Genomic DNA, 26865 nt, shown 5'->3' on the forward strand with positions numbered 1-26865 from the left:
TACTCATGTGGGGGGGGGGGTATCTTGGGGCCCCCTTATTATTAAAGGGGGCTTTTCAGATTTTGATCAGCCCCTTGTCTGCAGACATTTAACCCTTTGATTGCCCCTAGATATTAACCCCTTCCCAGCCAGTGTCATTAGTACAGCGAGAGTGTACACTGTTATCACTGATCATTGTATTAGTGTCACTGGTGATGTCAGTCAGTTCCTCCCTAGCATCAGTTAGTGTCAGATTGCTTGCCGCACTATCACAGTCCCATAACTCGCTAATCGCCATTAGTAGTATTAAAAATGGGGCAGCACAGTGGCTAAATGGTTAGCACTTTCGCCTGGCAGTACTCGGGTCTTTGGTTCAAATCCCAACCTCAGCACCTCCTGCCTGGAGTTGGCATGTTCTCTCTGTGCCTGTGTGGGTTTCCTCCGGGTACTCCAGTTTTCTCCCAGACTCCAAAGACATGCTGGGAGGTGAATTGGATCCTGTCTAAATTGGTCCTAGTATGTGTATGTATGAATGTGAGTTAGGGATCTTAGATTGTACGCTCCTCGGGGGCGGGGACTGATGTGAGTGTACAGTATATATGTAAAGCGCGGAGTAAATTGACGGCGCTATATAAGTACCTGAAATAAATAAATAAAAAGAAAAAAATCCAGTATATATCCTGTAGTTTGTAGATTCTATAACTTTCACACAAACCCATCAATATACACTTCCTGGGATTAATTTTTTTTTTTTAACCAAAGACATGGAGCAGAATACACGTTGGTCTAAATTTAAGAAGAATTTTATTTTATTTTTTTTTAAATGTTTTTTATTGGTTATTTTTTATAGCAGAAAATCTAAAATATTGTGTTTTTGTTTTCAAAAATTTTCATCATATTTTTTTTGTTCATGTGCCAAAAAAAAAAAAAAAAACACCTAGTGGTGACCGAATACCACCAAAAGAAATCTCTCTTTTTGTGAAAATGATATAAATTTTGTTTGATTACAGTGTCGCATGACCACGCAGTTGCCAGTTAAAGTAGCACAGGGCTAAATAGAAAAAAATGTCCTGGTCATGAAGGGGGGGAGGGGTGTAAAATCTTGTGGTTAAAGGACACTTGTCATATATTTTCCAGCATGATGGACAATTTACCTGTTTGAAATAGAGGTGGAAGATACAGATAATGTTTGATTTCATGGCTGTAATAAGAGCACGGTTTTCAGGTACAACGGTTCATTTATATGTTGTATAGGTGTGGGGACAGCTTTTTGCTGTTTTTATCGTGTGCTTTCAACATATCGTCATTTTACAGTTTATGTTTTTACATCTTTAGTTTAACATATTTATTAAAGTTTTAGTATTTTCGTTATCATTTTGCACTTTTTTTATTCAGTTCCCAGTGGTGTCAAGTGGTGTCTTCTACAGACAGGAAGTGATGTCTTCTACAGACAGGAAGTGATGTCTTCTGCAGACAGGAAGTGATGTCTTCTTCAGACAGGAAGTGGTGACTTTTACAGAAAGGAAGTTCTGGGTGAGAGGTGGGTTTGAAGGAAGTAGAGAGGAGACGTTGCTGGAAGTGGCAGCAGAGGAGGTAATAAGATGTTATTTTATATTTACATCCAGTAACCCCCCCCCCCCCATCATGTCCGAACTCTTCCTCTATTGTCATGTCTGTCTTCTTCTGCCATTGTCACGTCCGCCTTCCTCCACAGTCATGTGATGTCTTTTCTGGTTTATAGACCAGATACATCCTAAATATAGAGCCATTTATCCAACCGTCCATCCAGAGCCTCTGGTTTATAGACCGGATACGTCCTAAATATAGAACCATTTATCCAACCGTCCATCCGGAGCCTCTGGTTTATAGACCGGATACGTCCTAAATATAGAACCATTTATCCAACCGTCCATCCAGAGCCTCTGGTTTATAGACCGGATACGTCCTAAATATAGAACCATTTATCCAACCGTCCATCCAGAGCCTCTGGTTTATAGACCGGATACATCCTAAATATAGAGCCATTTATCCAACCGTCCATCCGAAGCCTCTGGTTTATAGATCGGATACATGCTAAATATAGAACCATTTATCCAACCGTCCATCCAGAGCCTCTGGTTTATAGACCGGATACATCCTAAATATAGAACCATTTAACGAACCGTCCATCCAGAGCCTCTGGTTTATAGACTGGATACGTCCTAAATATAGAGCCATTTAACGAACCGTCCATCCAGAGCCTCTGGTTTATAGACCGGATACATCCTAAATATAGAACCATTTATCCAACCGTCCATCCAGAGCCTCTGGTTTATAGACCGGATACGTCCTAAATATAGAGCCATTTATCCAACCGTCCACCCAGAGCCTCTGGTTTATAGACCGGATACGTCCTAAATATAGAACCATTTATCCAACCGTCCACCCAGAGCCTCTGGTTTATAGACCGGATACGTCCTAAATATAGAACCATTTATCCAACCGTCCATCCGGAGCCTGTGGTTTATAGACCGGATACGTCCTAAATATAGAACCATTTATCCAACCGTCCATCCGGAGCCTGTGGTTTATAGACCGGATACGTCCTAAATATAGAACCATTTATCCAACCGTCCATCCGGAGCCTCTGGTTTATAGACCGGACACGTCCTAAATATAGAACCATTTATCCAACCGTCCATCCGGAGCCTCTGGTTTATAGACCGGACACGTCCTAAATATAGAACCATTTATCCAACCGTCCATCCGGAGCCTCTGGTTTATAGACCGGATACATCCTAAATATAGAACCATTTATCCAACCGTCCATCCAGAACCTCTGGTTTATAGACCGGAGACGTCTTAAATATAGAGCCATTTATCCAACCGTCCATCCAGAGCCTCTGGTTTATAGACTGTAGAATGTATTTTTTTTTTCTTCTTAAACTACAAACCAGGGACACGGAGCTCCAATAAAAGGACTGCATGCGGCCCATGAAATATCAGTTTGACCTGCCTGATAACCCTTCTACCCCAAAGTAATAATAATACTTTTGGTTGCACTTAAAAGGTGATCTCTGGTTTTGTTTTAGATTACTGAAACATAAAGCCCGTAATAGAGTATAAAAATAGGTCCAAGAGAGATCTAGGAGACCTATGGAGGAATGCTGTGGAGACATCTTCATCCCACTATAGTGCAAATAATTATCTGTTTATTATTCATTGACAGAGTGACGTTTATAGGTCACATGACCAAATCAATAATGATGGACAAAGACCAAAGCCAAGTGATTGAGAGGATATTAGACCTCACCCTGGAGATCATTCATCTGCTGACTGGACAGGTGAGGAGGATTCTGGGAGGCCACATGACATCACTCTCATCTCTATTAATAAAACACAGACCTGACCGGAGAGGAGGATTCTGGGAGGTCACATGACATCACTCATCTCTATTAATAAATCACAGAACTGGCCGGAGAGGTGAGGAGGATTCTGGGAAGTCTGTATTGATAATTGTTACTTTCTCTCTATACACAGGATTATAAAATTGTGAATAAAATATCTGGTGAACCATTAACACCCAGCAGATGTCTTCAAGGAATAACACCCATCACAGGGCCTCCACCTCACTGCCTGGCAACAGAGGGAACCAGTGCCAGGAGGATTCTAGAAGTCACCAAGAAGATGATGGAGCTGCTGACAGGAGAGGTGAGCGGTGCCGGGAATTCTGGGACATTCTCCAATAACAGACAAGGGATGTGTCTGGATGGTGACTGTATCATTGTGTGTGTCAGGTTCCTATAAGGTGTCAGGGTGTCACTGTCTATTTCTCCATGGAGGAGTGGGAGTATTTAGAAGGACACAAGGACCTCTACAAGGACGTCATGATGGACAATCAGCCGCCCCTCACATCACCGGGTAAGAGGAGACTTTATTGGAAAGGAGAGAGCAGTACGGAGGGTCCACCTAGATCCCCCATCATCTGATAAACACATAGAAACAATGGATTCAGTCAGTGTGTGTGTTTCCTACAGATGGATCCAGTCATGGGAACCCACCAGAGAGATGTCCCCGTCCTCTGTATTCCCGGGATTCCCCACAGGAAGATCACACCATCCCTCGCCATCATCAGGTAGGTGGGACACAACATGAACACCTTTGGGAGGACATTTGTCTATGTAATCAATTGTTCCTTTTATGTTCTGTCATCTTTGGGGTTTAGGATGAACTGAAAAACATCAAAGCTGAGGATAAAGAGGAAGAAGAAGAGACATTTCGGAATGGAGCTCAGCAGTCTATGGAGGAGGGTGAGATGATCATGAAAAGTAATCAGTATGAATCTTCTCTACATAAGTGGCAGCACTGTATAGGATACCCCAAAGGAAGATGGGTCTAGAGTTGGAACCACACTGGAGCACTATGAGAGAGGATGGTCCTGGAAACAGGACAAAGATCACTCTGGAGTGTGCAAGACATTGAAGTAGGATCAGATAGTCCAAGGGGAAAGTAGTTAACATGGGATCCCCCATGGCACAGAGTCTAAGGATCAACCAGTATTCATCAGAGCTCCTGATTATGGAGATGCATATACATTGCATTATGGCTCCAGTAGTACTCCACTTTACTCAAGACCAGGGACTTGGAGACAAGAAGATATCAGGAAGATGGTCAGAGCAGGAAGGTATACTGTGGTGACAGTTCAGCGGATGGAGCTGAGTGAGGAAGTTACAGGTCAGTGGTCAGTTTCGGGGCAGTTCGTAACCAAGAACAAAGCCAAGGGTCAGGGCAGGTAGAGGATTTGGATAACTGGGAACAGAGCAAAGAGCCAAGGCAAGTAGCTGCTTTATATAGCAAGGAAACAAACCCAGAGGTTGGTATATGGGAATCAATGAAGAAAAGCAGGATGGGTAACAGGCTGATACAGAGCACGGCAGCTAGCTTGCAAAAATCATTGCTCGATCAACAGATTTCTGATATGAAAGGTCCATCTCCATTCCTCAATATAACGTCATGTTCCCAACAAATGAGGAGGAGATACTGGACACCATATGAAAGGTCCATCTCCATTCCTCAATATGATGTCATGTTCCCAACAAATGAGGAGATACTGGACACCATATGAAAGGTCCATCTCCATTCCTTAATATTACGTCATGTTCCCAACAAATGAGATACTGGACACCATATGAAAGGTCCATCTCCATTCCTCAATATAACGTCACGTTCCCAACAAATGAGGAGGAGATACTGGACACCATTTGAAAGGTCCATCTCCATTCCTCAATGTAACGTCATGTTCCCAACAAATGAGGAGGAGATACTGGACACCATATGAAAGGTCCATCTTCATTCCTCAATATAACGTCATGTTCCCAACAAATGAGGAGGAGATACTGGACACCATATGGAAGGTCCATCTCCATTCCTCAATATAACGTCATGTTCCCAACAAATGAGGAGGAGATACTGGACACCATATGAAAGGTCCATCTCCGTTCCTCAATATAACATCATGTTCCCAACAAATGAGGAGGAGATACTGGACACCATATGAAAGGTCCATCTCCGTTCCTCAATATAACATCATGTTCCCAACAAATGAGGAGGAGATACTGGACACCATATGAAAGGTCCATCTCCGTTCCTCAATATAACATCATGTTCCCAACAAATGAGGAGGAGATTCTGTACACCATATGAAAGGTCCATCCCTGTTCCTCAATATATCGTCATGTTCCCAACAAATGAGGAGATACTGTACACCATATGAAAGGTCCATCTCCATTCCTCAATATAACGTCATGTTCCCAATAAATGAGGAGGAGATACTGGACACCATATGAAAGGTCCATCCCCATTCCTCAGTATAATGTCGTGTTCCCAACAAATGAGGAGGAGATACTGAACACCATATGAAATAGGGTGGAGGAACGTCAATCTCTGATCTTCACTAGAATGGTAGAAGCACAAACCCTGTCACCCTGTATGGTTTGGTTGTATTCTATCCTTCCAGATTGTATTTCTCTTTTTATTGCACCCAGTTTAATGACAAAACTTTTCTAGTGCTAGATCAACCCATATGACTTCTGAACGCAATGAATGAATAATAATATTGAGTTAAAAAAAATTTTCCAGCAGGTGGCCGCTATGCTTGGAATATCTCTGAGGGACATCTTGTGTTATCTCCAAATTATAATGAGAAATCTAATGACATCCCCCAAAATTTTCCAGGAGAAAACATCATTATTCAAAATATACAGAAATCAATGGATCCCTCCAATCTTGACAAATCATCTGATCGATCCCATACTGTCACTCCAGGTACACATCGAAGATCTCACAGTACGGAGAGATCCACAGATCCATTGAATCCCAAGGAATCTTCCTTAAGCCAAGAGGAAGTCCCCGCAGGAGAGAGTTCGTTGTCATGTTCGGTGTGCAGAAAATCTTTTACTAAAAACAGAAACCTTCTTCGACATCAGAGAATTCACTTGGGGAAGCACCCCTATTCATGTTCAGAGTGCGGGAAAACTTTCACCAAAAAAAGAGACCTTCTTAGACATCAGAAAATTCACGTGGTTGAGCGTCCCTATTCGTGCACAGAGTGCGGGAAATGTTTCAATAAAAAGTACAAGCTTGTTAAGCACCAGAAGATTCACAAAGCTGAGCGTCCTTATGCATGCTCAGAGTGCGGGAAATGTTTCAACGAGAAAGGAATGCTTCTTAGACACCAGAAAAGTCACACAGGTGAACGTCCCTATTCATGTTCAGAGTGCGGGAAATGTTTCAGTCGGAAAGGCACCCTGCTTATCCACCAAAGAAGTCACACGGGTGAGTTTCCCTATTCATGCTCAGAATGCAGTAAGTGTTTTATTCAGAAGAGAAACTTTCTTACACATAAGAAAAGTCACACTGGTGAGCGTCCCTATTCGTGTTCAGAGTGCGGGAAATGTTTCACTGAGAAAGGAAGACTTCTGAAGCACCAGAGAATTCACACAGGTGACCTTCCTTTTTCATGTTCAGAATGCGGGAAATGTTTCAGTGAGAAAAAGAGTCTTGTAACACATCAGACAGTTCACACCGGTGAGCGCCCCTATCCGTGTTCAGAGTGTGGGAAATGTTTCGCTTACAAAGGGAACCTTGTTACACACCAGAAAATTCACATGGGTGAACGCCCTTATGTATGCCCAGAGTGTGGGAAATGTTTCAGTCAGAAAGCAAGCCTTCTTAGACACCAAAGATATCACACAGGCGAGCGTCCCTATTCCTGTTCAGAGTGCGGGAAATGCTTCACTGAGAAAGTAAGCCTTGTTAGACACCAGAGAACTCACACGGGTTAACAAGGCAGGAAGACTGGGAGCCCCTCAAAACAACCATAATAGTTATGTAGACCGAGGAAGTCTAGAGATATCCGTATACCAATTAACTTTTGTAACCCTGTGAGCCTCAGAATATCTGATAGACAAACTGGGATAGACACAGGGGGCGCTGCAAAGTAAAGGCATGGCAAAGCATTAAGTAACTCCCCCAGAGGACACCATAACTGGTAATCCATGGGCAAGTAAGACCATACGTGGGCAAAACACCAGCAATTCTGATAGCAGGTGGGCAACAAATGTGGGTAACTCCCCCAGAGGACACCATAACTGGTCATCCATGGGCAAGTAAGACAATACATGGGCAAAACACCAGCAATTCTGATAGCAAGTTGGCAACAAATGTGAGTAACTCCCCCAGAAGACACCATAACTGGTCATCCATGGGCAAGGAAGACCATACGTGGGCAAAACACCAGCAATTCTGATAGCAGGTGGGCAACAAATGTGGGTAACTCCCCCAGAGGACACCATAACTTGTCAACCATGGGCAAGTAATACCAAACATGGGCAAAACACCAGCAGTTCTGATAGCAGATGGGAAACAAATGTGGGTAACTTCCCCAGAAGACACCATAACTGGTCATCCATGGGCAAGGAAGACCATACGTGGGCAACACACCAGCAATTCTGATAGCAGTTGGGCAACAAATGTGGTTAATTCCCCTAGAGAACACCATAACTTGTAATTTATGGGCAAGGAAGACCATATGTGGGCAAAACACCAGAAATTCTGATAGGTGGGCAGCAAATGTGGGTAACTCCCCCAGAGGACACCATAACTGGTCATCCATGGGCAAGGAAGACAATATGTGGGCAAAACACCAGCAATTCTGATAGCAGGTGGGCAACAAATGTGGGTAACGTCCCCAGAGGACACCATAACTGATAATCCATGGGCAAGTAAGACCATACGTGGGCAAAACACCAGCAATTCTTATAGCAGATGGGCAACAAATGTGGGTAATTCCCCTAGAGGACACCATAACTGGTAATTTTATGGGCAAGGAAGACCATATGTGGGCAAAACACCAGAAATTCTGATAGCAGGTGGGCAGCAAATGTGGGTAACTCCCCCAGAGGACACCATAACTGGTCATCCATGGGCAAGTAAGACCATATGTGTGCAAAACACCAGCAATTCTGATAGCAGATGGGCAACAAATGTGGGTAACTTCCCCAGAAGACACAATAACTGGTAATCCATGGGCAAGTAAGACCATACGTGGGCAACACACCAGCAATTCTGATAGCAGGTGGGCAACAAATGTGGGTACATCCCCTAGTGGACACCATAACTGGTAATTTATGGGCAAGGAAGACCATATGTGGGCAACTGTACCAATACAAAGACACCAAAAAAACTAATAAAGAAACATCCAATGCAATCAGCATTTCTCTTTTAGCCATGGACCTCTAAGTTGCAATTCGCTGCTGCATGTCCTTACTCTTTGTTGGCTTAATCGTAGAAGCTGGCTTCTCATTGGTCCAGACTATGTACAATTAATTCATTTTAACGTAATTTATACAAGATTTTCATTGAAGGCTCTGGTTTTATTGTATGTCAATGTATTATTATGATTTTCTAAAATAAACAAGAAAAATCTACACTTTACACAATGTTTTTACCACAATTCTTGGATTATGGGTGATTGGAATCTGCTCGGTCATCCAGCCATTCGTGAATCGTCTTCGTCTTCTAAAGCTACATGAAGCTGCTTCAAATGTCACATAGAATATTCCCACCTCGGTTATCCTCTTCATGGTCAGAGTGGAAGACTTCATCATTTTGCTGTCTTTATCTTCGTCAGTTATACGGAGGCCATCTTCCTAAATGGATTAAAGAGTACTTCAGTGTAAGGTGATCAAATAGGGGCATAAAAATTGTATTACGTTGGGGTTTAGTGGGGTCAAGCCCATTACACTGGTGGTCAGACAAAAGAATTACTCTGGTCATCAGTGGAGAAAGGCCTGTTCCATTGGTGGTCAGTGAGAAAAAAGTCCACTATATTGGTGATCAGTGGGAAGAATGTCCCTTATACAGTGTCCGTGGGAAGAACGTCCATTATATCGGTGGCCACTGGAAAGATTGTCCATTATTTTGGTGGCCACTGGGAAGATTGTCCATTATATCGGTGGTCAGTGGGAATAATGTCCATTATATTGGTGGTCACTGAGAAGAATGTCCATTATATTGTTGGTCATTGGGAAGAATGTCCATTTTATTGGTGGTCAATGAAAAGAATGTCCATTATATTGGAGGTCATTGAGAAGAATGTCCATTATATTGGAGGTCACTGAGAAGAATGTCCATTATATTGGAGGTCACTGAGAAGAATGTCCATTATATTGGCGGTCACTGAGAAGAATGTCCATTATATTGGTGGTCAATGAAAAGAATGTCCATTATATTGATGATCAGTGGGAAGAATGTCCAATAAATTAGTGGTCAGTGGGAAGAATGTCCATTATATTGGTGGTCAGTGGAAAGAATGTCCATTATATTGGTGGTCACTGAGAAGAATGTCCATTATATTGGTGGTCATTGAGAAGAATGTACATTATATTGGTAGTCACTGAGAAGAATGTACATTATATTGGCGGTCACTGAGAAGAATGTACATTATATTGGCGGTCACTGAGAAGAATGTCCATTTTATTGGTGGTCAATGAAAAGAATACATTATATTGGAGGTCATTGAGAAGAATGCCATTATATTGGCGGTCATTGAGAAGAATGTACAATATATTGGTGGTCACTGAGAAGAATGTCCATTATATTGGTGGTCATTGAGAAGAATGTACATTATATTGGCAGTCACTGAGAAGAATGTCCATTATATTGGCGGTCACTGAGAAGAATGTCCATTATATTGGCGGTCACTGAGAAGAATGTCCATTTTATTGGCGGTCAATGAAAAGAATACATTTTATTGGAAGTCATTGAGAAGAATTCCATTATATTGGCGGTCATTGAGAAGAATGTACATCATCTTGGTGGTCAGTGAGAGGCATGAAGCTCACATTTGAGGTCTGAGAAGAATGCCACTTACATTGGTATCTAACATCCAAATAGCTGCTGTGGATTCTAGAATTCTCAGTTATGTGTTTTTTAGGGGGAAAAAAAAACTCCTAAAACTAGGTTGATACTGACACTAGGACATAGTTCAGAAGATCCCATTACATTGATGGTCAGGGAAAATAATGTCCCCATTACTCTGGTCATCAGTGGAAAAGGGCCTGTTTCATGGTGGTCATTGGGAAGAATGTCCATTATATTGATGATCAGTGGGAAGAATGTCCAATAAATTAGTGGTCAGTGGGAAGAATGTCCATTATATCGATGGCCACTGGGAAGAATGTCCGTTATATTGGCAGTCAGTGGGAAGAATGTCCATTATATTTGTGGCCACTGGGAAGAATGTCCATTATGTCGGTGGTCAGTGGGAAGAACATCCATTATGTTGGTCAGTGGGGAGAATGTCCATTCTATTGGCAGTCATTGGGAAGAATGTTCAATATATTGACGGTCAGTGGGAAGAATGTCCATGAAATTGGTGGTCAGTGGGAAGAATGTTCACTTTATTGGTGGTCAGTGGGAAGAATAATGCTTACATTGGTGTTAAATGGGAAGAATGTCTCCTATATTTGTGGTCAGGGAGAAGAATGCTCCTTACATTGGTATCTAACATCCAGAAGGCTGCTGTGGATGCACACTTTTTCTGAGTTTTATGTATTTTTTAAGAAAAAAACCTCCTAAAACTAGGTAGACATTAGGACGTTTAACATATTGTATGGGGCTCGGAGGAGGTGGGGATTAAACAGAGGACCTCAAACATACAAAGCGCCTACTCCAACACTGTGCCATATAAAAAAAAACGAAAGTATATGTAAAACATGTCAATGAATATGTAGTACTGTGCTCTAGTGAGGCTGCGAGGCTAATTTTTAGTATTTGGTTTCACATTTGGGGCATGATAAATATTCATACTGCTCATTTGACTCTCCACGCCTTATATTTTGGAAACTTCCTAGCTCAGAGTGTTTTGGAGGCCTTTCCAGAGTGTTCTTTCTTCTCTAGGAAGGGTCTCAGTTCTCCTGGGGCTACAGCCCTAGGGAGATAGCTTGTGAAACAAGAAATTGCAGTATGGGCTTCAACAGGTGCTGGGCTTCGTGCCTGGAGAAGATTGCTAAGGATTATTTGCTGGAGGGCATCATCCTGGAGTTCTGGTCTGGAAAAGGATCTTTTGTCTCCCTCAAAAAAGAACTACAAGTAGATACTGTGCTGCAGACAGCTCCTGGGACAAAGGTGTGCAAGTGCTAGAAGGGAGTGAAGTGCCATAGGATGCTATATGGACTGGGGCTGCTCTTCTAGAGTCCTTTAGTGTGGATGGTGGGAAGAGAGCTGTCAGAGAATGTGTGGATGGTGGGTGGAGAGCTGTCAGTGAATGTAGTATGGATGGTGGGGGAGGAGAGCTGTCAGAGAATGTAGTGTGGATTGTGGAAGGAGAGCTGTCAGAGAATGTAATGTGGATGGTGGGAAAAGAGCTGTCCGAGAATGTAGTGTGGATGGTGGGGGAGGAGAGCGGTCAGAGAATGTAGTGTGGATGAAGGAGGAGAGCTGTCAGAGAATGTAGTGTGGATTGTGGAAGGAGAGCTGTCAGAGAATGTAATGGGGATGGTGGGAGGAGAGCTGTCAGAGAATGTAATGGGGATGGTGGGAAGAGAGCTGTCCGAGAATGTAGTGTGGATGGTGGGGGAAGAGAGCGGTCAGAGAATGTAGTGTGTATGAAGGAGGAGAGCTGTCAGAGAATGTAGTGTGGATGGTGGGGGGAGAACTGTCAGATAATGTAGTGTGGATGGTGGAAGGAGGAGAGCTGTCAGAGAATGTAGTGTAGATGGTGGGAGGAGAGCTGTCAAAGAATGTAGTGTGGATGGTGGGAGGAGGAGAGCTGTCAGAGAATGTAGTGTGGATGGTGGAGGAGAGCTGTCAGAGAATGTAGTGTGGATGGTGGGGGAGGAGAGATGTCCGAGAACGTAGTGTGGATGGTGGAGGAGAGCTGTCAGAGAATGTAGTATGAATGGGGGGGGGAGGAGATCTGTTGGAGAATGTAGTGTGGATGGTGGGGGGAGGAGAGCTGTCGGAGAATGTAGTGTGGATGGTAGGGGGAGTAGAGCTGTCGGAGAATGTAGTGTGGATGTTGGGAGTAGAGCTGTTGGAGAATGTAGTGTGGATGGTGGAGGACAGCTGTCAGAGAATGTAGTATGAATGGGGGGGAGGAGAGCTGTCGGAGAACGTAGTGTGGATGGTGGGAGGAGAGCTGTCGGACAATGTAGTTTGGATGGTGGAGAGCTGTCAGAGAATTTAGTGTGGATGGTGGAAGGAGGAGAGCTGTCGGAGAATTTAGTGTGGATGGTGGAGGAGAGCTGTCGGAGAATGTAGTGTGGATGGTGGGGGGAGGAGAGCTGTCAGAGAATGTAGTGTGGATGGTGGTGGAGGAGAGCTGTCGGAGAATGTAGTGTGGATGGTGGGGGGAGGAGAGCTGTCAGAGAATGTAGTGTGGATGGTGGTGGAGGAGAGCTGTCAGAGAATGTAGTGTGGATGGCGGTGGAGGAGAGCTGTCAGAGAATGTAGTGTGGAAATTGGAGGAGAGCTGTTTGAGAATGTAGTGTGGATGGTGGTGGAGGAGAGCTGTCAGAGAATGTAGTGTGGATGGTGGAGGAGAGGTGTCAGAGAATGTAGTGTGGATGGTGGAGGAGAGCTGTCAGAGAATGCAGTGTGGATGGTGGAGGAGAGCTGTCAGAGAATGTAGTGTGGATGGTGGAGGAGAGCTGTCAGAGAATGCAGTGTGGATGGTGGAGGAGAGCTGTCGGAGAATGTAGTGTGGATGGTGGGGGGAGGAGAGCTGTCAGAATTTAGTGTGGATGGTGGGGGAGGAGAGCTATCAGAGAATGCAGTGCGGATTGTGGGAGGAGAGGTGTCGGAGAATGTAATGTGGATGGTGAGAAGAGAGCTGTCCGAAAATGTAGTGTGGATGGTGAGGGGAGGAGAGCTCTCGGAGAATGTAGTGTGGATGGTTGGGGAGGAGAGCTGTCAGAGAATGTAGTGTGGATGGTGGGAGGAGGAGAGCTGTCAGAGAATGTAGTGTGGATGGTGGGAGGAGGAGAGCTGTCAGAGAATGTAGTGTGGATGGTGGGGGAGGAGAGCTGTCAGAGAATGTAGTGTGGATGGTGGGAGGAGGAGAGCTGTCAGAGAATGTAGTGTGGATGGTGGGAGGAGGAGAGCTGTCAGAGAATGTAGTGTGGATGGTGGGGGGAGGAGAGCTGTCAGAGAATGTAGTGTGGATGGTGGGAGGAGAGCTGTCAGAGAATGTAGTGTGGATGGTGGGAGGAGAGCTGTCAGAGAATGTAGTGTGGATGGTGGGGGGAGGAGAGCTGTCGGAGAATGTAGTATGAATGGGGGGGGTGGAAGCTGTCAGAGAATGTAGTGTGGATGGTGGGGGAGGAGAGCTGTCGGAGAATGTAGTGTGGATGGTGTAGGAGAGCTGTCAGAGGATGTAGTATGAATGGGGGGGGAGGGGGGGTGGAAGCTGTCAGAGAATGTATCTTGGATTGCAGTGCTTTTGGTTCTTGTCATGCTGAAATTTTATTTGTCCATTTTACTTTATCATTTTATATGTGATAGAATGTTTTTCTGTATAATTATTTGTTCGTAAGCTTTGTTTTTTTGTACATTTTCCAGGAGGTGGTGATCAGGTGGTTGTCAGTTGAGCACACAGGCATGAAGTGATTTAATCTCCAGATAGGAAGTGAAAAAGATACAGACAGGAAGTGATGTCAAGTGAAAAAGGAAGTGGTGTCAGTAGGATGGAGGAGGTCCTTTCTGAGAGGAAAGTAGAAGATTTTGCTGGATTTGGTAACAGCAGGTAACAGATATAGTAAGATGTCTCTCCCTTACTCTCAGGTACTTCATGGTAGAGCCGTGTTTGTCCTCTATATGGATCTGTCATGTATGTCCAGCAGATGCTTCGATGAGGGTATGTAGGGCCGCAGTGTGATATTATTACAGGTAGGTATATGGATCAGGGTTTCCCAACTCTGGTTCTACCATTCTATCACAGGTAGGTCCCCAACAAATGAGGAGGAGATACTGGACATCATATGAAAGGTCCATCTCCATTCCTCAATATAACGTCATGTTCCCAACAAATGAGGAGATACTGGATACCATATGGAAGGTCCATCTCCATTCCTCACTATAACATCATGTTCCCAACAAATGAGGAGGAGATACTGGACACCATATGAAAGGTCCATCTCCATTCCTCAATATAACGTCATGTTCCCAACAAATGTGGAGGAGATACTGGACAACATATGAAAGGTCCATCTCCATTCCTCAATATAACGTCATGTTCCCAACAAATGAGGAGGAGATACTGGACACCATATGAAAGGTCCATCTCCACTCCTCAATATATCATAGGTCAGGAGGAGGTGAGATAGATTTTGGGAGGGGCACATGCCATCAATGTTATTTTTGAAATAGAAATAGAAACCTGACTAGAGAGGTGAGGAGGATTCTGGGTAGTCTGTAGTTATAATTGTTACTTTCTCTCTATATACAGGATTGTACAGCAGTGAAGGAAATATCTGGAGAGCCTTTACCACTCAGCATTTGTCTTTACAGGACATCACCCATCACGGCCTCCACTTCATAGCTGCACAACAGATGGAACCAGTGCCAAGAAGATCCTAGAAGTCATTAAGAGGAGTTGAGTTGTGCCAGAAATTCTGGGACATTCTCCAGTAACAGACAAGGGATGTGTCTGGATGGTGACTGTATCATTGTGTGTGTCAGGTTCCTATAAGGTGTCAGGGTGTCACTGTCTATTTCTCCATGGAGGAGTGGGAGTATTTAGAAGGACACAAGGATCTCTACAAGGACGTCATGATGGACAATCAGCCGCCCCTCACATCACCGGGTAAGAGGAGACTTTATTGTAAAGGAGAGAGCAGTACGGAGGGTCCACTTAGATCCCCCATCATCTGATAAACACATAGAAACAATGGATTCAGTCAGTGCGTGTTTTCTACAGATGGATCCAGTCTTGGGAACACACCAGAGAGATGTCCCCGTCCTCTGTATTCCCGGGATTCCACACAGGAAGATCACACCATCCCTCACCATCATCAGGTAGATGGATCCAGTAATGGGAACCCACCAGAAAGATGTCCCCAACCTCTGTATTCCCGGGATTCCACACAGGAAGGTCACATCATCCCTCACCATCATCAGATAGATGGATCCAGTAATGGGAACCCACCAGAGAGATGTCCCCTTCTCTGTATTCCCGGGATTCCACACAGGAAGGTCACACCATCCCCCACCATCATCAGGTAGATGGATCCAGTAATGGGAACCCACCAGAGACATGTCCCCGTCCTCAGTATTCGCGGGATTCCACACAGGAAGGTTACACCATCCCTCACCATCATCAGGTAGATGAGACTGAACATGAAGACCAAAAATGTCTTCTAAACTATAAGATGGCATTCTATTATGTGATATATTGTTCCTTTTTATAAATGTATTCTGTCATCTTTGAGGTTTAGGGTGAAGAGCTAAAGGATGTCAAGGTTGAGGTTAAAAAGGAAGAGACATTGGTGGGTGGAGATCACCATCCAATGGAGGAGGGTTGTCCTCCTTATTCCCAGGATTCCAGCCAGGAACATCCCAACTATACAGAGAATGATCAGCTAGATGGGACCGGGCAAAAAGAACTCAAAAATAATTCCATGAGAGGACATTTTTCTATGTAATCACTTATTTTTGGCAGAAAAGTTTCCAGACATTGAATGTAGTCTTCTATGAAATTTAGGTTGAAGAACAAAAAGACATCAAAGTTGAGGTTAAAGAGGAAGAAGAAGAGACATTGGTGAGTGGAGATCAGCAGTCTATGGAGGAGGGTGGTCCTCTGTATTCCCAGAATTCCAACAAGGAAGATCAGAACTATATAGAGAATGATCAGGTAGATCGGACTGGGTAAAAATAAAAATAATTCTGTGAGAGGACATTCTTCTATGTAACCTTTTATTATCGAAAGCATTGTCTTCAAATGTTACATTTTATCATTTCTGGAATTTAGAACAAGGAACGGAAGGACATCAAAGCTGAGGATAAAGAGGAAGAAGAAAGGTTGGTGAGTGGAGATCAGCAGTCTATGGAGGAGGAGATGATTATGGAAAGTAAAACGGAGGAACCTTCTCTAAATACGGACACAAGTAAGTCATAAACCCTAAATACTGAAATAGTTTAGATTTTGATTTAAAAATATAAAGTATAGATTTTTATAATCATTACATAGGTTCAAGTATAGTGTTTAAGAAAATAGAAAAACATTGCAAAGAAGCATTTAGTCCAGACGAGGGGAGAAAACCTTGGACTAAACATTCTACAATAATCTTGATTACGCAAATTTAGGAGCCTTTTATAGTTTTTATATATTTATGAACAATTCCAGAGATACTAGACACCATATGAAAGGTCCATCTCCATTCCTCAATATAACGTCACGTTCCCAACAAATGAGGAGGAGATACTGGACACCATATGGAAGGTCCATCTCCATTCCTCAGTATAACGTCATGTTCCCAACAAATGAGGAGGAGATACTGGACACCATATGAAAGGTCTATCTCCGTTCCTCAATATAACGTCACGTTCCCAACAAATGAGGAGGAGATACTGGACACCATATGAAAGGTCCATCTCCATTCCTCAATATAACGTCATGTCCCCAACAAATGAGGAGATACTAGACACCATATGAAAGGTCCATCTCCATTCCTCAATATAACGTCATGTTCCCAACAAATGAGGAGGAGATACTGGACACCATATGAAAGGTCTATCTCCGTTCCTCAATATAACGTCACGTTTCCAACAAATGAGGAGGAGATAATGGACACCATATGAAAGGTCCATCTCCATTCCTCAATATAACGTCACGTTCCCAACAAATGAGGAGGAGATACTGGACACCATATGAAAGGTCCATCTCCATTCCTCAATATAACGTCACGTTTCCAACAAATGAGGAGGAGATAATGGACACCATATGAAAGGTCCATCTCCATTCCTCAATATAACGTCACGTTCCCAACAAATGAGGAGGAGATACTGGACACCATATGAAAGGTCCATCTCCATTCCTCAATATAACGTCACGTTCCCAACAAATGAGGAGGAGATACTGGACACCATATGAAAGGTCCATCTCCATTCCTCAATATAACGTCATGTTCCCAACAAATGAGGAGGAGATACTGGACACCATATGAAAGGTCCATCTCCATTCCTCAATATAACGTCATGTTCCCAACAAATGAGGAGATACTGGACACCATATGAAAGGTCCATCTCCATTCCTCAATATGACATCACGTTCAGGTAGATGTGTGGCTCTCGGTCAGCACATGTGATTTCTGAGTATGAAGAATAATTTTGCCATGTTTTCCGTGTTCTCCAGCAGGCGGGTGTTGTGTCTGGAATGTCTCGGAGGGACGACTTATTTTATCTCCAGAATATAATGCAAATTCCAATGACATCAACATTTTTCCAGGAGACAATTTGATCCTTCAGTACACACGGCGATCAATGGATCCCTCCAATCTTCAGGAATCATCTGATCGATCCCACACTGTGACTCCAGATACACATCAAAGATCTCACAGTACAGAGAGATCCACAGATCCAGCTAAACTCGAGGAAGCTTCCTTAGGCAAAGAAGGAGTTTGCACACTAGAGAGTTCCTTTTCCTTCTCAGTGTGCAGGAAATCTTTCAGTAAAAACAGATCACTTCTAAAACATCAAAGAAGTCACGTGGATGAGCGTTCTTATTCATGTCTAGAGTGTGGGAAATGTTTCATGCAGAGAGAAGACTTTCTTGAACACCAGAAAATTCACACTGCTATGCATTCCTATTCGTGTTCAGAGTGTGGGAAGTGTTTCAGTGAGAGAGAAAAACTTCTCGTACACCAGAAAATTCACACGGGTGAACGTCCTTATTTGTGTTCAGAGTGCGGGAAAGTTTTCACTCTGAAATCAAACCTCCTTGCACACCAGAAACGTCACACGGGTGAACGTCCCTATATATGTTCAGAGTGCGGGAAAGGTTTCGCTTTGAAAATGTCACTTCTTGTACACCAAAGAATTCACACAGGGGAGCGTCCATATCAGTGTTCAGAGTGCGGGAGATGTTTTACTCAGAGAGGAGACCTTTTTAGGCATCAGAAAACCCACACCGGTGTGCGTCCCTATCCATGTTCAGAGTGCGGAAAATGTTTCAGAGAAAAGAGAGGACTTGTTGTACACCAGAAAATTCACACCGGTCATGGTCTCTATTCATGTTCAGAGTGCGGGAAATGCTATACTGAGAAAAAGTTACTTCTTGTACACCAAAGAAATCACACAGGTGAGCGCCCATACGCATGTTCAGAGTGCGGGAAATGTTTTACTCAGAAAAGCAGGCTTGTTGTACACCAGAAAATTCACACTGGTGAGCGACCCTATTCGTGTCCAGAGTGCGGAAAATGCTTCGCTGGCAAAGGAAGGCTTGGTCAGCACCTGAAAACTCACACAGGTGAGCGCCCTTATTCCTGCTCAGTATGCGGGAAATGTTTCAGTCAGAAAGAAAGCCTTCTCAGGCACCAGACTTGTCATACAGGCGAGCGTCCCTTTTCTTGTTCAGAGTGTGGGAGATGTTTCGCTGAGAAAGGAACCCTTGTTAAACACCAGAAAATTCACAGGAATGAGCGTCCTCATTCATGTCCAGAGTGCGGGAAATGTTTTATCAATAAAAAGGACCTTCTTATACACCAGAGAACTCACACGGGCGAGCGCCCCTATGCTTGCTCGGAGTGTGACAAAAGCTTCATGGAGAAAGGAAGCCTTACAGTACACCAGAAAATTCACACAGGTGAGCGTCCCCATACCTGTTCAGAGTGCGGGAAAGGTTTCACTCAGAAAGGAAGCCTGGTTAGACACCAGAGATGTCACACTGGCGAACAGCCCTATTTATGTACAGAGTGCGGGAAATGTTTTAGTCAGAAAATACACCTTCTTAGACACCAGAGGAGCCACGCCGGCGCTCGCCCTTATTCATGTTCGGGGTGCGGGAAATGTTTCACTCACAAAGCAGGCCTGGTCAAACACCAGAAAAATTCACATGAGAGTGAAAGCCCCTTGTAACGGGCATTAGAAGTACGCAGCCCGAGGGAGTGTGGGAAACTTTCATAGCCGGGTGATCTGGGGAAGGAGAGGTTCAAGTAACTGCACCCCGCGTGCCACAAATTATGAACCCTTTCGCTGCCAGAGCCATTGTTCAGTCTTTTTACACGTTCCAAAAAATCATGAAGATGACATCAAACCCCAAATTATGTTTTTCTTTCCTTAAAGCAGACAAAGCAGAGAATAAAATGGCGGCAGTTCAAATTATGAATGTCACATGATATCGGCGTAAAGGTTTAGGAAACGCAGTGTCAGTACAAAAAAAAAAAATCAACTGAAGTTAATTTTAGGCAAAGAAAAGCAATAAAATGCACAATTATTTGTTGCAATCTGAAAGATGAGTGTGCACCAAGGAAATACATACCTCTCCTTTCTTCCTCCCTTCTCCTTTCTCTTTTCTTCCTCCTACTTCCTCCCTCTTCCTCCCTGTTCCTTCTTCTTCCTTCCTCCCTTCTCCTTTCTTCCTCCTTCTTCCTCCCTCTTCCTTCTTCCTCCTACTTCCTTCCTCCTCCTTCTCCCTCCTTCTTTCTTCTTCCTTTCTCCTTCCTCCTTTCTCCTTCCTCCTTCTTCCTTCCTCCTCCTTCTTCCTCCTTACTCCTCCTTCTTCCTTCTTCTTCCTCCTTCTTTCTTCTTCTTTTCCTTCCTCTTCTTTTCCTTCCTCTTCTTTTCCTTCCTCTTCTTTTCCTTCCTCTTCTTTTCCTTCCTCTTCTTTTCCTTCCTCTTCTTTTCCTTCCTCTTCTTTTCCTTCCTCTTCTTTTCCTTCCTCTTCTTTTCCTTCCTCTTCTTTTCCTTCTTTTCCTTCTTCCCTTTTTCAACAGTGCATATCGCACAGTTGGATAAGATTCATGGTTGTAATCCCTAATTAGCCTGGTTCCAGAATGTCTGCTTGACAACCATTTTCCTCTGCCCGGTTGTAAAACCATAACTCAGTCGGTTACGACCTGTAAGCATTACAGCCGGGGTGCCATAAAACGTACATCCCACATGAGTCATTTTTCATACAAATTCATAACCTTCCTGCTGAACTGGGCACATGGATATGAAGTATATATTCAGATAGGTCATTTTAATACGAGTCACATGACACCTTACATCCCTATGTAGCGCCTACAAGAAGGTAGAAAGCAATATCTTTTATCCGGAGTGGCAGGATACCCTACAGTTTAGTATCTGTACATTTGGAATATGATTCTACATATTAATCTGCCAGTTGCTAGGATGCTACCTGTACCTATTGAAGGTTATTGACCATAGTATGAACTTGTAAGGGATTTGGTCCTAACCTTGGTCACCGCCTAACACCCATCCCCAAATGAGGCGATTGGCTATTTGTTCTCAGGAGACACCCCTTTGAGATGATAGAAAAAGACTGACAGTCTGGAGAGAAGTGAGCTCTCCTTTAACATCAGGAACCATCTTTGGGAGAAAGGCAACCTTTTGTTCAGGCGATTGGACTCTGCTCAAACAAAGGACTTTTGCAAGTATCCTGCCTTCTGAAACTCCTTTCTTTTATTTCTCTGTTGTGTTATTGCTCTCACTTTATATCTTTGTTACTTTTTTTTCTGTAAATATTTTAATTGCACCATTTTGACCTTTTTTAGTAATAAATCCTATTTTCTGAAAAGTGAACTGTCTCCAAAGCTTTTAATGCAAACTAAAGAATACCTTTCTCTGGAGAGCGCTACTGTATATGATAATCCTCTGATATCCCTGTCCCTGGAAGAGTGTTCCTGTATATATAATCCTCTGATATCCCTGTCCCTGGAAGAGTGTTCCTGCATGTAATAATCCTCTGATATCCCTGTCCCTGGAAGAGTGTTCCTGTATATATAATCCTCTGATATCCGTGTCCCTGGAAGAGTGTTCCTGTATGTAATAATCCTCTGATATCCCTGTCCCTGGAAGAGTGTTCCTGTATATATAATCCTCTGATATCCCTGTCCCTGGAAGAGTGTTCCTGTATATATAATCCTCTGATATCCCTGTCCCTGGAAGAGTGTTCCTGTATGTAATAATCCTCTGATATCCCTGTCCCTGGAAGAGTGCTCATGTATGTAATAATCCTCTGATATCCCTGTCCCTGGAAGAGTGCTCATGTATGTAATAATCCTCTGATATCCCTGTCCCTGGAAGAGTGTTCCTGTATGTAATAATCCTCTGATATCCCTGTCCCTGGAAGAGTGTTCCTGTATATATAATCCTCTGATATCCCTGTCCCTGGAAGAGTGTTCCTGTATATATAATCCTCTGATATCCCTGTCCCTGGAAGAGTGTTCCTGTATGTAATAATCCTCTGATATCCCTGTCCCTGGAAGAGTGTTCCTGTATGTAATAATCCTCTGATATCCCTGTCCCTGGAACGAGTGTTCCTGTATGTAATAATCCTCTGATATCCCTGTCCCTGGAAGAGTGTTCCTGTATGTAATAATCCTCTGATATCCCTGTCCCTGGAAGAGTGCTCATGTATGTAATAATCCTCTGATATCCCTGTCCCTGGAAGAGTGCTCATGTATGTAATAATCCTCTGATATCCCTGTCCCTGGAAGAGTGTTCTTGTATATATAATCCTCTGATATCCCTGTCCCTGAAAGAGTGTTCCTGTATATATAATCCTCTGATATCCCTGTCCCTGGAAGAGTGCTCCTGTATGTAATAATCCTCTGATATCCCTGTCCCTGGAAGAGTGTTCCTGTATACTATATAATCCTCTGATATCCCTGTCCCTGGAAGAGTGTTCCTGTATATATAATCCTCTGATATCCCTGTCCCTGGAAGAGTGGGGTGTCCCTGAAAGAGTGTTCCTGTATATATAATCCTCTGATATCCCTGTCCCTGGAAGAGTGCTCCTGTATGTAATAATCCTCTGATATCCCTGTCCCTGGAAGAGTGTTCCTGTATACTATATAATCCTCTGATATCCCTGTCCCTGGAAGAGTGTTCCTGTATATATAATCCTCTGATATCCCTGTCCCTGGAAGAGTGGGGTGGGAGGAATAGTGCCCCATCATTAGTGTCATTGGAAGGAATAGTGCCCTATTATTGGTGTCAGTGGGAGGAATAGTGTCCCATCATTGGTGTCAGTGGAAAGAATGGTGCCCCATCGTTGGTGTCATTGGGAGGAATAGTGCCCTAGTATTGGTGTCAGTGGGAGCAATGGTGCCCCATTGTTGATGTAATTTAGATGAATAGTGCCCCATCATTGGTGTCAGTGGGAGGAATAGTGCCACATCATTGGTGTCAGTGGGAGGCACAGTGCCCCATCATTGGTGCCAGTGGGAGGAATAGTGCCCCATCATTGGTGTCAGTGAGAGGAATAGTGCCCCATCCTTGGTGTCTTTGGGAGGAATAGTGCCCTATTATTGGTGTCAGTGGGAGCAATGGTGCCCCGTTGTTGATGTAATTTAGATGAATAGTGCTCCATCATTGTTGTTAGTGGGAGGAATAGTGCCCCATCATTGGTGTCAGTGGGAGGAATAGTGCCCCATCATTGATGTCAGTGGGAGGAATAGTGCCCCATCATTGGTGTCAGTGGGAGGAATAGTGCCCCATCATTGGTGTCAGTGGAGGAATAGTGCCCCATCATTGGTGTCAGTGGGAGGAATAGTGCCCCATCATTGGTGTCAGTGGGAGGAATAGTGCCCCATCATTGGTGACAGTGTAAGTAATGGTGCCCCATCATTGGTGTCAGTGAGAGGAATAGTGCCACAATGGCACACCCTAGCGAAGACAAATAAAGACACATCCAATCTAATCTAGATTTCTGGTTCATCAGTGGATCTCTAAAGCTGGCCATACACGGGTCGAATTCCCAAAGAATTTTATTTTGAAAATCTTTTAGGAATTTCGCACCATTAGTCGGCCACAACAACGGTCGATCTTCGAGCTTCCATTGAATTTGAGTGATCGGGCATGTTGGAGATTTTAAATAACAAATTTCTAATCAATGATGGGAGAAATGTAATTGAAAAAGAAATGAGCGTCAGCAGGAAAGAAAAGAAAATTCTTGACCACAAATTCCTTTTCTTTAGCAACTTGATGTGAAATTGAAGGCTTGGTTGGTCGAATTTCAAAATCGATGGTGGCGCCTTCGGATTACGGATCAAACGAAAGTTCCGATTTTCTACAGAAAATGCGTTCGGAATTTGACCCGTGTATGGCGTGCATTAGTCGCAGTTAGTTGATCTATGTCCTTGCTCTTTGTTTTACTGTAGAAGCTGCGTTTTCATTGGTCCATACTGTGTATAATGTACATTCTAACATCAATTATACAATATTGGATCTCAATTCAAGTTCTGTTATTCTAAAATAAACAGGAAAGTTCTATACTTTAGAATATGTTCACTTTTTTTTCACAAATGACCACAATGGGAGGGGGGTGGAGAGATGTCAGAGAATGTAGTGTGGATGGTGGGAGGAGAGCTGTCAGAGAATGTAGTGTGGATGGTGGAGGAGAGCTGTCAGAGAATGTAGTGTGGATGGTGGAGGAGGAGAGCTGTCAGAGAATGTAGTGTGGATGGTGGGAGGAGAGCTGTCGGAGAATGTAGTGTGGATGGTGGAGGAGAGCTGTCAGAGAATGTAGTGTGGATGGTGGGGGGAGAGCTGTCAGAGAATGTAGTGTGGATGGTGGGAGGAGAGCTGTCGGAGAATGTAGTGTGGATGGTGGAGGAGAGCTGTCAGAGAATGTAGTGTGGATGGTGGGAGGAGATCTGTCGGAGAATGTAGTGTGGATGGTGGGGGGAGAGCTGTCGGAGAATGTAGTGTGGATGGTGGAGGAGAGCTGTCAGAGAATGTAGTGTGGATGGTGGGAGGAGAGCTGTCGGAGAATGTAGTGTGGATGGTGGAGGAGAGCTGTCAGAGAATGTAGTGTGGATGGTGGGGGGAGAGCTGTCGGAGAATGTAGTGTGGATGGTGGAGGAGAGCTGTCGGAGAATGTAGTGTGAATGGTGGGAGGAGGAGAGCTGTCGGAGAATTTAGTGTGGATGGTGGGGGAGGAGAGCTGTTAGAGAATTTAGTGTGGATGGTGGGAGGAGGAGAGCTGTCAGAGAATTTAGTGTGGATGGTGGGGGAGGAGAGCTGTTAGAGAATGTAGTGTGGATGGTGGAGGAGAGCTGTCAGAGAATGTAGTGTGGATGGTGGGGGAGGAGAGCTGTCAGAGAATGTAGTGTGGATGGTGGGGGAGGAGAGCTGTCAGAGAATGTAGTGTGGATGGTGGAGGAGGAGAGCTGTCAGAGAATGTAGTGTGGATGGGGGGGGGGGGAGCTGTCAGAGAATGTAGTGTGGATGGAGGAGGAGGAGAGCTGTCAGAAAACCCGAACAGCCAATGGGGCCCTTTTAAGGACATGCCTCTAGGCCCGCCAGGGTCAGCTGGGCAGGAGCAAGCACCATGTCCTCATGTAGGCCTGGTACTGAGTTGCCTAGAAAGTTAGACCCGGCTTCTCTGGACTTTGGCGTTTCCCCGCACCACAATATAGACAGTGTCCTCCTAGTTTTCTAGGACAACTGGGTGGCTCCTATCTGCAATGGTCCATCTAGATCCTGACCTGAGTGTGACAATGTGCGGCGTCAGACCCCAGCCCTTCTCACCAACTTGTGATTGAACCACCAGCCGATCTCAGACTGTGCTGTCACTTGCATAACAATGCCACTCTGAGCTGCGCCATGCACAAAGATTTTCCAGCTCGCGGGACCACAATCTATGTGCCAGCAGCCTGAGAGCGATTGTTACTGGGTCAGGTTAATTACTCAATTAACCCTTCACACTGCCACCACCACCTTTTTACAGAGAAGGAGGAAACTCACAAATCTTAGCAGTAACACTATGATATTAGTATAAACGCCTGTAACACACACTGCCACCTCAGGGATATTCAGAGGATTAATACAAACAGGAGCACTCTTCCAGGGACAGGGATATCAGAGGATTATTACATACAGGAACACTCTTCCAGGGACAGGGATATCAGAGGATTATTACACACAGGAGCACTCTTCCAGGGACAGGGATATCAGAGGATTATTACATTCAGGAACACTCTTCCAGGGACAGGGATATCAGAGGATTATATATACAGGAACACTCTTCCAGGGACAGGGATATCAGAGGATTATATATACAGGAACACTCTTCCAGGGACAGGGATATCAGAGGATTATATATACAGGAACACTTCCAGGGACAGGGAAATCAGAGGATTATTACATTCAGGAACACTCTTCCAGGGACAGGGATATCAGAAGATTATATATACAGGAACACTCTTCCAGGGACAGGGATATCAGAGGATTATTACATTCAGGAACACTTCCAGGGACAGGGATATCAGAGGATTATATATACAGGAACACTCTTCCAGGGACAGGGATATCAGAGGATTATATATACAGGAACACTCTTCCAGGGACAGGGATATCAGAGGATTATATATACAGGAACACTCTTCCAGGGACAGGGATACCAGAGGATTATATATACAGGAGCACTCTTCCAGGGACAGGGATATCAGAGGAATATTACATACAGGAACACTCTTCCAGGGACAGGGATATCAGAGGATTATATATACAGGAACACTCTTCCAGGGACAGGGATATCAGAGGATTATTACATACAGGAGCATTCTTCCAGGGACAGGGAATTCAGAGGATTATATATACAGGAACACTCTTCCAGGGACAGGGATATCAGAGGATTATATATACAGGAACACTCTTCAGGGACAAGGATATCAGAGGATTATATATACAGGAACACTCTTCCAGGGACAGGGATATCAGAGGATTATCACATACAGAAACACTCTTCCAGGGACAGGGATATCAGAGGATTATATATACAGGAACTCTCTTCCAGGGACAGGGATATCAGAGGATTATTACATACAGGAACACTCTTTCAGGGACAGGGATATCAGAGGATTATTACATACAGGAGCACTCTTCCGGGGACAGGGATATCAGAGGAATTTTATATACAGGAACACTCTTCCAGGGACAGGGATATCCGAGGAATTATATATACAGGAGCACTCTTCCAGGGACAGAGATATCAGAGGATTATTACATACAGGAGCACTCTTCCAGGGACAGGGATATCAGAGGATTATCAAATACAGGAACTCTCTTCCAGGGACAGGGATATCAGAGGATTATATATACAGGAACACTCTTCCAGGGACAGGGATATCAGAGAATTGTTACATACAGGAACACTTCCAGGGACAGGGATATCAGAGGATT

The 26865-nt window shown here is 44.0% G+C and overlaps 2 protein-coding genes and 1 pseudogene across 6 annotated transcripts in view; 2 read left to right on the top strand and 1 right to left on the bottom strand.

Moving 5' to 3' along the window:
• The window catches only part of LOC149453251 (uncharacterized), a 107999-nt gene that overhangs the window by 47877 nt on the left and 33257 nt on the right, over positions 1 to 26865 (bottom strand). The window contains 1 exon segment of the mRNA XM_089688614.1: positions 8967 to 9167. Coding sequence (XP_089544740.1) covers positions 8967 to 9167 — 201 coding nt within the window.
• Positions 1384 to 21258, top strand: LOC149453252 (uncharacterized). 5 transcript variants are annotated; one of them, XM_089688260.1, is made up of 8 exons: positions 1384 to 1519; positions 3188 to 3302; positions 3499 to 3669; positions 15199 to 15322; positions 15437 to 15534; positions 16220 to 16369; positions 16487 to 16622; positions 17870 to 21258. In XM_089688260.1, exons 2-8 carry the CDS (start codon positions 3207 to 3209, stop codon positions 19588 to 19590), a joined length of 2496 nt encoding a protein of 831 aa, XP_089544386.1. In that variant the 5' UTR covers positions 1384 to 1519; positions 3188 to 3206; the 3' UTR covers positions 19591 to 21258. The 5 variants fall into 5 exon arrangements, with proteins under 5 accessions (XP_089544386.1, XP_089544388.1, XP_089544385.1 ...); XM_089688262.1 differs by having other exon boundaries at positions 1388 to 1572; positions 17873 to 21258; XM_089688259.1 differs by having other exon boundaries at positions 1390 to 1572.
• Positions 5634 to 8957, top strand: LOC149453253 (uncharacterized; annotated as a pseudogene).

The sequence above is a fragment of the Staurois parvus genome, unplaced genomic scaffold (assembly GCF_062004578.1).
Source record: "Staurois parvus isolate SC_StPar_1 unplaced genomic scaffold, SC_StPar_1.0 ptg000449l, whole genome shotgun sequence".
Lineage (NCBI taxonomy): Eukaryota > Metazoa > Chordata > Amphibia > Anura > Ranidae > Staurois > Staurois parvus.